The 11,623-nt window shown below is 31.3% G+C and overlaps 2 protein-coding genes across 6 annotated transcripts; both read right to left on the reverse strand.

Annotated features, from left to right (window-relative positions):
• Window positions 1-432: 432 nt before the first annotated feature.
• LOC114389134 (BAG-associated GRAM protein 1-like) lies at window positions 433-5,819 on the reverse strand. Of its 5 annotated transcripts, none has more exons than XM_028349765.1 (12): window positions 5,637-5,819; window positions 5,254-5,347; window positions 4,810-4,897; window positions 4,173-4,301; window positions 3,905-3,951; window positions 3,706-3,787; window positions 3,436-3,549; window positions 2,697-2,726; window positions 2,493-2,601; window positions 1,998-2,101; window positions 1,578-1,705; window positions 433-745 (listed from the first exon to the last, which is right to left on the reverse strand). In XM_028349765.1, exons 3-11 carry the CDS (start codon window positions 4,891-4,893, stop codon window positions 1,592-1,594), a joined length of 813 nt encoding a protein of 270 aa, XP_028205566.1. In that variant the 5' UTR covers window positions 4,894-4,897; window positions 5,254-5,347; window positions 5,637-5,819; the 3' UTR covers window positions 433-745; window positions 1,578-1,591. The 5 variants fall into 5 exon arrangements, with proteins under 5 accessions (XP_028205566.1, XP_028205549.1, XP_028205540.1 ...); XM_028349748.1 differs by having other exon boundaries at window positions 2,493-2,544; window positions 5,254-5,351; XM_028349739.1 differs by having other exon boundaries at window positions 5,254-5,351.
• Window positions 5,820-7,776: 1,957 nt separating this feature from the next.
• On the reverse strand, window positions 7,777-10,675 carry LOC114389161 (selenoprotein F-like). Its single transcript, XM_028349781.1, has 4 exons — window positions 10,379-10,675; window positions 10,145-10,203; window positions 9,079-9,260; window positions 7,777-8,232 (listed from the first exon to the last, which is right to left on the reverse strand). Exons 1-4 carry the CDS (start codon window positions 10,659-10,661, stop codon window positions 8,160-8,162), a joined length of 597 nt encoding a protein of 198 aa, XP_028205582.1. The 5' UTR covers window positions 10,662-10,675; the 3' UTR covers window positions 7,777-8,159.
• Between the last annotated feature and the right edge of the window lie 948 nt (window positions 10,676-11,623).

Below are 11,623 nucleotides of genomic sequence, written 5' to 3' on the forward strand. Positions count from 1 at the left end.
TATTTAAGACAAGATTTTAGGATCTGCCGCTGTCAACATCACCATTAACGCGATGGAATTATGATTATGTTGCAAACTTCAACTAGCATTCAGGGTTACACTTTATAATGACAATAAAAATTAATCCTGAGTTTAATATGTTATTCAGTTGCAGCATCTTTCATTAGGTAACCGCCAACAGGAATTACACTTCAGAAGGCTATTTCCCCCCATCAATATGCAAATGGTTTAAAAAACGCGTTGTTTCAAAGACATGAGATCTTTAACTCCTACAATAGAGGTTATTGTAAACATTAAAAATGCAAGAAATTATGTGTAATCTCAAAAACTTCAAGAAGAGATGTCAGTGTAATATCATCATAAAGAAAATCACATCACAGTTCATAAGTTTATTTATTTACTTAAATAGAAGACCTATTCATGCATTATCACTTATAAGCTCTGAAACATGCTTGTAACCATTAATAAAACATTACAAGACTACACTTAATACGTCATTTTACAGCTGCAACAAAATCTGGAAAAGGTAACCGTCATATTGAAATCAATTGTCACAAAACTTAGAATTATATGAAACTGACTTATTATCATTTTATGTTATTCAGGTCACTCAACCAGGGAAAGTTTAATTCACTTGTCCAAATTTCAGAGCACGCCAGAGAAAGGGTTATTCTCAATCAGCTGCCAAAGGCTTCACCTTCTCTAGCAGGAACTGTAGTATATGCTCACTTTCCAATTAGCAGTCCTGAAATAAACAAAAAGGGAAAAAAGAAGATAAAAAACAGGTTAAATTCATTATTTTTATAAAGAAAAAGACTATTTTAACTCCTCGAGTACACAAAAGGTATAATTTTCACAACGGCTTTTTTGTAAAGAGAATGCAGCTACATTATAGCTTTTAAATAACATTCAAGAATGATTTGAAAGCCATTGTGTCTATTCTTGTTTATGCTTTAGTATCATTGGAATCTACGTATCATTGGAAATTAGACACTATTACTAAGTTGCACATTTTTCTTCTTTTTGATAAAAGAAGAATCTATAAAGGAAAAGGAGAGAAAGATCATATAAGGGTGAGAATGCATCAAGTCTACTAAGATCTACAATCCATTTTCAAATGAATGATAGAGTAACCACTAGTATGAGAACTCTTAGATGTGCTTAACAGGGGCATACAAATAATTATCCCTAAATGCATGCCTTTTGTGGATGATATATTTTAATTGAAGAATCAAGGGAAGAGGTTAAACATTGGAGCTGGCTTGCACAACAATTAATAGCAGTCTCGGGAGATTCAACAATAAGTAAGTTTTTTATTTTTTCACATTTGATTTCCATTATAAACCACTAGAGAAATTGACATCTTTAAGAAGAATCACAATAGTAATTGAAGTAAACTTACTACAAGATTAGTGTCCTTCCATACTGAATGATATTTGCTAGTAAAATTTGAACCATCATTTAATAATAAGCTAGAAATCTGCTTATGTGTGGAGGGAAGAACTTACTGACAGTTATATACAAATAATTAAGCTGACAGTTAAACAGACAAGATAAAAGGAGAAAAAGATGCATACATTGTTCATACCAACTAAAGCCTCTTCTTTGATAAAAGGTTTAAGTTTTCCAGTTTTGGCATGCTATCTTCAAGAACCTTATCCGGTACAGAACTGCTATGCGCACACAGCTGTGGCTCTGCATTTTCCTGTATAATGATTAATGAAAACACTAAATTGCTTGAAATTGTTCTCTATCTATTGAAAAATGCCAGGGTGAAAATTTATAAACAATTAAAAAGGCCAGCATAGAAAAAGAATCAGGTCCAAAAACAGTTGATCTTTCAGAATACTTGTACGTAGTCCTACATTTGAATGTCATGCAGATTTTATAACAAGAAGCAACTTATTCAATATATATATATATATATATATAAATCTCTATAATTGATCTTGTAATATAGACAACAAAAAACAAATTGATTAAGCAAGAGCTGTGACCTTCTCAGCTTCTAACATTTCATTGAAATTCTTTGATACACGCTGAAGATTCTCTAATGCTTTATTCCTGTCCCAAAATGATGCAAACATATATCCGACCCTACCTGAAATAAAGAACAAAAATACAGATCTAATCAAATCATCTGACAAAGGCCATCATCTGTGATAACATGCAGTGCTCACTTTTATTCACTAAATAAAAACATTCACTATTATTTTGTAAAAGAAATATTACCAACATTAAGACCAGTATTATTCGTATATATTTTGATAATAATGAAAACCAGCAATTAATACAGTATGATGCCAGTATTTACGTAAGCATGAAATTCAGTCAACAATAAAAGAAGCAAGCTGATGCAAATTATGCAACCCCTCAAGTTTAATTTGATTGAATAAAAATTTGGACAGGCATTGAATTGTATCATCAGAAAGTACAATTAAAAACTCCTCCAAGAAAATAAGTAACTAAAGTGTTTCAAACAAATTACTAACCATCAGCACTTGCCAAAGGACTGGAAGGAGGGACACCATGTCCACCAGCACCCTTGCGAAGAATAATTGTTATAGCAGGATTAATCAATGCAAGTTCACTCCTTTGAATCTTAAGAAAAAGTATAATGGTTACACTGGATGTAAGTTTCATTTGACTGAAATATATAGTGCGGAGGGGAAGAGAAAAAGCAATAGAGATTGTACCTCATCTATATCTTCAAATGGAATAACCACCTGGCAAATGTCCCAAAAAAATTATAGTATCACTAATTGAAAAAGACACTAAAACTAAACAGATTGTCAGTGTTGACGTACTGTTGATAAGTAAGAACGTTATTTCCTCTAAAAAAAAGTAAGAACGTTTTTTTTTTCCATCTTTCTAAAGCCATATATAATTATGTATTAATAAGTATTAAAGCTTAATTATGTTAATCCTTTAAATTTGGGGGTCTATTTTTTTAGTTTCTCAAATTCACGAAATATTATTTTTAGTCATTCTAACTGATTTTTGATAGTTTGAATGTACAATTTGTGACAGTTTTTTACTGTAAGGGAAACTAAAAATTAAAAATAAAAAAAATGAAAATTTTTAATTTGGAAACTAAAGCCGACATACTCCCTAATTTCAAGAGACTAAAAATATATTTAAATCTATTAATAATAAAGAGAATTTATTTTTTCTGAAGTCATACAGTTTCATTAAATAAAGGTCCAGGCAAGACCCTATGACCAATAATACAACTGTTTCACTAAACCAGTAACGCAGTAACTTTATATGAAATCTAAACCACTCCATCTCCAATTTTTAATCTCTGAAACATTAACAGAAAATACTAAAATTAAAACAGTCAACAAGAGTGATGGATCAACAAAGTCATACAAAAAACTATGTACGCTGTAGTGATCACTACTCAACCTTGATAAAACAGAAGTATAGTCTGACCTTCATTTGCTTTAATATATTGGAATAGAAACAAATGTGCCATGCTGAGACATACAAATGACCTTGGTACAAGAATGACATCTCAAGTGCACAAATATATCTATGATCAACAACCTGATAAATATGCTTCACTTGTTAGCAACACAACAGTACAAATGTACAGTTGCACACATTCGTATCTTTTATTTCTGTGTATATATAACCTATGAAAAAAACTTCACGTTGGTAATCTTTAAGCAGAAACAAACAAGTTTAATTTCTGTCAATTACCTCGTCTGGAGGAAGATCAAATATAGTTTGAAGAGGCCCTGGCTTTTGATGGACTACAGTGGCTCCTCCACAACAATGTATCCTATCAGTCCAGTCAATTAATGACTATAAGAAATAGTCTAATATATGATGATGATAATAACAACACCCAAATATCTAGGACCAACATAATACACATTTTTTAAAAGAAAAGGCTCACCTAGAAGCATTTGCAGATAGTTTTTCTGTTCCAATTTGAAGAGAAACCTGACATTTAGTTATATAATAATAATGGTATTTTGTAGACATAAAAAGGTATTAGAACTACAAGACAAACAAAACTACGTAATAGAAGGAAGGGGAGAGTGGTCATGGGTTTGAATTCCCCACTGACATTTTTAACAAATTAACATTTGCCAATAAAAAAGAAAAACAAGACAAATAAAACTTTGAAACCAAACAAAATTTCTTCTAACAGCAGGTATTACCTTCCCTGATGGGCTATCCAAAGTATGCCACACCGGACCAGTTTGTCCTTCACTTTCAACTAGAACAGTCACTGAACCAAGAACAGCATTTTCCCGACATTTATACCAATCATAAATTGTGACATTGATCTGCTACGTCAGCAGGGAAAGAAGTCAGTTTTACGAAAACCTACATTACAGATTTAATCTGTCAGTTGAGAAGCTTTTATTGACATAAGGCATAAGGTGAGTTGGATGCCTAAGGGAAAAATGGAAAAGGGAAAAGGTCAAGGTCTTCAATCCTCTTTGCTAACAAAACTAACATTCTAGTAAAGAAACATTTGTCAATAAATAAAAAGGATGAAAATATTCTGATACTCCTTTATAGATACCAATCCAAGTATATGCTCAAAATATTATGTTTGATCACAATAATTAGCTTCAAAAGATTACATTTGCAAAGGTATATTTTATTTTGATTATTCTTCTCGTCTGTTTTCTTTGTCTGAGAATTAGAAAAGAAAAAGTATTGCTGCATTAAATTTAACATGAAAGCACAAAACTACAAATCCAGATGGTAGATTTGGTGCATTCATGCAATCACGCAGTTGCAAATCAGAACCATTAAATCAAGATCAGGTAGATTTTGTATAATTACCTGGACAGGAAGTTCATCAACAGAAAAATTGAACACCTCACCCTCGCCCCCGCCCCACATTGGATTTCTTGAACTCGAGACCATGGAACTGCATCAACACACCAGAATTTCAACTTATGAGGACACAATGAACAATGTTGAGCAGAAATCTTGTGTCTAAGAAGAAAATATGCTGAGTCTCTGACAGTGCACATTCTTTATAGTCAAATTTTTTTATCAGCAAATGTTAGTTTGTTAGTTTTATGTTAATTCTGATAGTACATGTCATTTAACATACAAAATTTCATTGCAAAATTACGTATACATATTTCTTCAAAATATAAGAATATATAAATTCTTTTCTAAAGCATCCCCCAAGACACTAACAATTTTTTTCCTCTGGCTCTACCATTTCCTGGAGAGAGAAATTCAAACAAAGGAGGGAAAAAACCTAGATCAACAAACCTGAATCGCTTGTCTTTGCCACATGTAATGACAGCATAAGGATCCGGTTTGCCAGTTAACTTTGCACTAACGAGATCCTTAGCAGTGAATAGTTCTACCTTGAAAGAGAATTTAAAAAAGATATCCAAATATCATCAATATCTTCCAGTATATTTATACATACACAAACACAAAACCTTAGTGCAAGATAAGTTGCCTTCTCTAGGAGAAATAATTAGGCAGTCCCTGATCACCACATGTCTATAGTCTCAAACAATCTTTTCGTGAAATATATTCAAGTTTTTCAATTTAGTTGGAATCACCATGATCATGAACCACTTAATAATCTCTCCTTCTTCGATAAAGGAGCTCTGAGACTAAACATTGCTAGAAAAACAAAATACCTTAATCAGATACACGAAGCTGGTATTCATTACAAACCACAATCCTAACGAACTGGGAGCAGAGACAAGATAGAATCCAAATTATAGAATATGAAACAAATGAAAAAAAAAAGAAAGAAGAGAAGACAGAGAATGAATATAGTGAATGGTGATTTTTGCTTTGTGTAAAATGACAGAGTGATGAAGAAAGCATGAATGAAACTCACACTATATGCGTGCGTGCAAAGGCAGAGAAATTGATTAACGGTCCTCAAGTTCTGAATGTTGAGTGTTATGTTGACTATTTGCATGTTTGGTATAGTGACACGAACATTACCACTAGCATAAAGTGGTATGATTATGAAAGAGACAGTGATGAGCACACAATTCTAAGGGACATTGAGTACAGTCGTTATCAACCTCCAAACCTCAGTTTTGACGTAAAAGAAAATTTGTCTTATTTTGATTAATAGACAATTAATCATTCGATGTTTTTTTATTATGTTTTAAAAATTTATTATAAAAGAAATAATATATAAAAGAGAATATAATTAATATAAATAGTAAGAGGTATATTAAAAAATTACACAATAATCTTTATAAAATTTGAAATATTAATTATAGTATTTCAAACTTTAGACATTAAATGAATGGGATGAACACGGAGAGTATTATTATAGTATGTTATATTATATACCCTTCGAGAGAGGAGAGAGATAGAGTGTTCAATTTGGAAGCAACAGAACAGCTAAGACTTTTCCATTGAGATGAGGCTCTCGAAATAGTAAAGATATGAAGTAAACCTAGGTTCAAGACATAGATAATTAGATGTGGGGGCAGGGAACCGAAATAAAAAGAAGAAAAAGAGGAATTGTTTTGTGAATTTCTGAATCTAATCCATTTCTTCAATTCTCCTTCTTTTCCTTTCCTCTTTTCTGATCAAAATGCCTTTTTCACTTGAATATTGTTCCTTCTTGAAGCGTGAAAGGTTGTCTCTTCAGGTTTAATAATTAAATTTATTGACGAAACAAGGGGAATGAGACATGATCAAATGGTACTAGGAATTAAACTTGGTCAAAACTCAAATGATACTTTGATAGAAATTAAATTTTATTAATTTACCATTGAATCATGTTCTATTATAATAATTATTACATTGTTATCATAATCCTTACGGGTACCATATCTTATTTTAGTTACAAAGAAAAAAGATAATTAAGTTAATAAAAGCGAAATTTAATTAAATTTGATACGTCGTATCATTTGATCTTAACTTAAAGTGTGATTTTGATTTGAGAGGTTAAATTAAGTTACATAAAAAAGTGTCCAACTAAATGTCATGTGCAACATGCTGTTGGTTGATGGGCATTTTTTAGTTAATGTTTTACGTGCACTTTTCATCCACACTAGTTATTTCTTTAGTTATTAATTAAAGAATATACAAAATCTAGAGGCGACAAAGTTCTTTTTCAGAAAGTAAAATAAAAAAGTTGAGATTGAAACTGGACAAGGAGGGATAACTCTCCTCTCTCTACGTACATTTTTTTTTTTTTAAATTATAGCTGCAATTAGTTCTAACAAATACTTATCTCACAACATTCATTCATAAATCAACTCAATTCAATTCAATTGTATCTCACATTCATCCCCTTAACCAAACACCCCCCAAGTGAAGTGATTGTATCGTATTCGTTTGTTGATCAACTACTAATTGAAATGTTTAAAATCATTAAGAAAATATTTTATGATCCTCTCGGCATCAACATTACAAGGATTATGTTGCAAACTTCAACTAACATTCAGGGTTAACAATTGCACTATAATGACAATAGAAATTAAATCTAAGCCTCTCAAAGGGAATCCTCCAATACCTATGAATGAAACCTCCAGTTCGCTATTAAATTTGCTTCAACCTAGTTTAATGTTATTCAGTTGCAGCATCTTTCATCAGGTAACAGCCATATGCTGCAAGTAACAGCTGAAGAATAATTCTTCATCTATGTTCTGATCCCTAAAATATTGATGTCCCAAAATGAATTACATTCACTTCAGAAGGCTATTTCCCAATCCACATGCAAATGCTATAACTAGAAATCTACAATTTGTTCAAAAGTGGACAATATGGTTGGTCAGGTGTTCACCAATTTAACAAAATATGAAATTGACGCTCTCGGAAACAGTAATTAATTGAGAAAAATAACATGACAGTTAGTTGGTTTTTTTTTTAAAAACAAATTACATTATCTATTCCTGCATTATCACTGATAAACACTGAAACATGCTTGTCTCCAACTCCAATACTGCAGTTTATACATCATCTTACAACTGCCATAAAATCTGGAAAAAGGAAAACGTCGTATTGAAATCAATTGTCAAAACCCAGAATTATCTAAACTGACCAAATTATGATGATTTTATGTTATTAAGGTCACTTGTAACCCAGGGCAAGTTTAATTCACTTGTCTAAGCCACACTATATACTCCCACTCTTTTCTGTTAAATGGGAACGAGTCCAGAGCATGCCAGAGAATGGGTTAAAGATTCTCAATCAGACGCTAGAGGCTTCACCTTCTCTCTCAGGAACTGTAGTATATGCTCACGTTTCCAATTATCAATTCTGCAACAGACAAAAAGGGAAAAAGAAAAAAGAGAGATAAAAAACAAGTTAAAACCTTTTTTCATTCAAGAGAAGAAAAAATAAATATAAAAATATTTTAACTTCTAGAGTACACCAAATGTATAATTTTCACAAGTGCTTTTATGTAGAGAGAATGCAGCTGCATCATAGCTTTTAAATCACATTCAAAAATGATTTTGAAGTCATTGTGGCTAGTCTTGTTTATGCTTTAGTTTCATTAGAATCCACGTAGCCATAAACCAAAAGTTCAATGTTATTTCTTTAGGTAGATAATTCAAATAGTAATTTACTAGATTCTTTCATTTCAATGGAGAGATAAATTCCCTTATATGCTACACACACATCCACAAGCATAGTGTTACTCATCAATTCCATAATGAGTATGTTTTACCTTATCGACCTAGAAAACCTTGTAAATAAATGTTGCAAATGCAATGACAACTTTCAGTCAACTTAAAACATTTGTAAGAATTCTACAGAGTTATGTTGTTTTGTGCTTCTGATAGAAATACTATCCTTAGAGGTATTGGGGGGTCAAAGAAAAATAGAGGAGAAAACATTAAGAATGATTTAGAGATCAATGGTTTTTTTATAGACAATATTCACAATAGAACATTATGACATTATTATGTAGCTGATTCTACCTAGTGAGAAAAAAACTTGGTTGTTGTTGTATTATCTTTTCGATAACAACTACAACACATTTTTGAAAAATCAAGAATGAAATCAATGACTTAGTATCAATTAGAAAAAAAAACCAATGATGAACTCCAATAACAAGATGCTAGCAAGGTACTCATTTGCCAATAATAGAACAAGTCTCACCTGATTGTTTCCTTTTGCTGACCCACCTCATCCAGCATAATTAGCTTTGGTGGAGAGTTAAAAACATATTGAACCTTTACTGATGGAAATTGATCTTTTTCATCTTCAATAAAGCCAACAACTTCAGGATAGAAAACAAGTTTCCTCATGCAGACTTCCAGCAAAGCTCCAGAGTACGTAATCTAAAAGTTAAAAAGAATTAATGATGTTGCCTTCCTATCATCTTTTCTGTGTGTGTGTTGGTGAGAGGGGATATGTGGTGGAATGTTGAAATGTCATAAAGAAAAACAAATGCAGTTGCAGCAAACACACACTCATGAAGCATCCTAGTTTTTTACAACTTAAAACTCCAATATCAGGCAACTTAGACAAATATTAAGATAACATTGCCTAGGTAGCAATTGGTTTGTTTCATGTTTCTCAGACATTATCAAGGAAATGACGAAACCAACATTTTGTTGTTTTCACAATTCCTTTGGAAAAATCTTGAAAATAAGCAATAATGTAAAAACAATATAACAACTCCGTAATAATTTGTTAAAACATATCAACTGCAAATGAAAACAAACACCAAACCAAACGAAAAAAAAAATGTTTATTGTTTTCATTTCCCCCTAATTACTAATAATTACAACAACAAAAAAAGGTTATATTGTTATCACTTTGTTTCTTATTTTCAAACATTTGCACATGAAACAGTGGTTAAAAAATAACATTTTTTTTCTTTGTTTTCGCCAGTTCCTATAAAATTATTTAAAAAGAGAAAATATAGTAAATAAAAGGTGATCTTTTTTGTAAACTAATATAACCGGGAATGAAAACAGAAAACATTTTTTTTTCTCAAACCACACAGATCCTTACATTTTCATATAGCCTCAGTAGACACTACAATTCCTTTCAAAATGCTTTTAATCAACACTAGAAGATTAATTTAGTAACGGTTCGCAGCATAATTATATACTAATTTGGCAACCAGATTCGTTTAGGTCTAAACCGTCATGATTCATTTCAATCAAAAGCAAAATCGGTAAATCACTTCCACATGGATCATATTCATGAACCATACCTTGGTAGTGGCATCATTGGAGTCTTCGGTGCAACACTTGAAACAATCCGATACCAACTCTGCAACCGAAATTTCGAGGCTTAGTACAACACTCTTCGTAATTGTGACGGTACCCTAACTAACCTATTATATTCGATTCTAGTCGTGCTTCACATAGTAACAGTGAAATCGAAAAATACAGAAGAAAGAAAAAATGCTTTTGAATGGAAAATTGAGATCCGAAATGGAATAGACCTTTGTCCTTGACGTACTCGGAGAGAGTGTTGCAGTCGGAGCACAAGGCGAGTCCGGTGAAACCGAGATTCTCGCATTCTCGTGAACTGAGTTGTTCCGCTGATGCACCCAAACTCAAACTCAAAGCCAACACCACAATCACGGCAACGCCATAGCTGTGCATCAAATGCTTCTTCATCAGCGAGAATCGAGTCGAATCAAATCCAACCAGCGAGCCAAGTAAGGGGACTAGGTTTGGGTTAGTTACTTCATTCCATAGTCCTCTCGCTCTGTCGTAACTCATAACTCTAGGCTTTATTCACTGTTTGGGCTCCAGGCCCATGTACTCCTTTTTCCCCTCTAAAACCAACCCTCGTTTTTTTTTCTTCCTCTAACCATTATGCACATAGTTGAATTTAAATTATTTAATATTTCAAAATTTAATTTCTAAAGGACTTAAATGTTCTTGTAATTTTTTTATTAATTTTCTTCCTTAAAAAAATATTTTTTATTTTTAGTCTTTGTAAATTATGTTTGTTTTATTTTTCATTCTTATAACATTTTAGTTAATATTTTTTTTATTTTGTAAAACTTTATCTAAAACACTTTAAAGACAAAAAAAAAAATACAAAATTATAATTATTAAAAATATTTAAACCTTCTTAAAAGTATGTAATACTTCTATACTTGTTATTTCTAGAAGTATGTTTTGGAATCTAATTTCCTAAACATACTAGCTTTCAAAAATTAAATTCCAAAAGTATGAAAATCTACTTTTTTTTTAAGAACTCTTCTATTTTTTCTCCTTACACCAATAATGTTAATTATAAATTATTTGTATTGAAATATTTTTATACTTTTTTTTACTTAAATTAAATAGCTATCATACACATTTAGACAAACTATTTTAAAAATTGAACCGACTGGTTTGACCGTAAACCGGTCATATATTTGGTCCCATACTTTCTAAAAATCAATGTTCTTAAACCGGCTTAAAATGTTAAACCGGTCAAAAACTAATAAAACCTGATTGATTAACCGATTTAGCTTAAAACTGTTTTTTTTTTTTTTACTTTCAAACTGACATCATTTTGGATTTTTAAAAAAATATTATAAGTTATGATACTTTTAAAAGAAATTTACTTTTTATTATTATCAATTTATGCACATTATATTATTTTTTGTTCAATATTATTAAAATATTAAAAAAATACATTTTATTAAAACATTGTGTAAACGCAGATCCTCTCTCCCTTGTTTTCCCAA

The sequence above is a fragment of the Glycine soja genome, chromosome 2 (genome assembly GCF_004193775.1).
Source record: "Glycine soja cultivar W05 chromosome 2, ASM419377v2, whole genome shotgun sequence".
In the NCBI taxonomy this organism is placed as follows: domain Eukaryota; kingdom Viridiplantae; phylum Streptophyta; class Magnoliopsida; order Fabales; family Fabaceae; genus Glycine; species Glycine soja.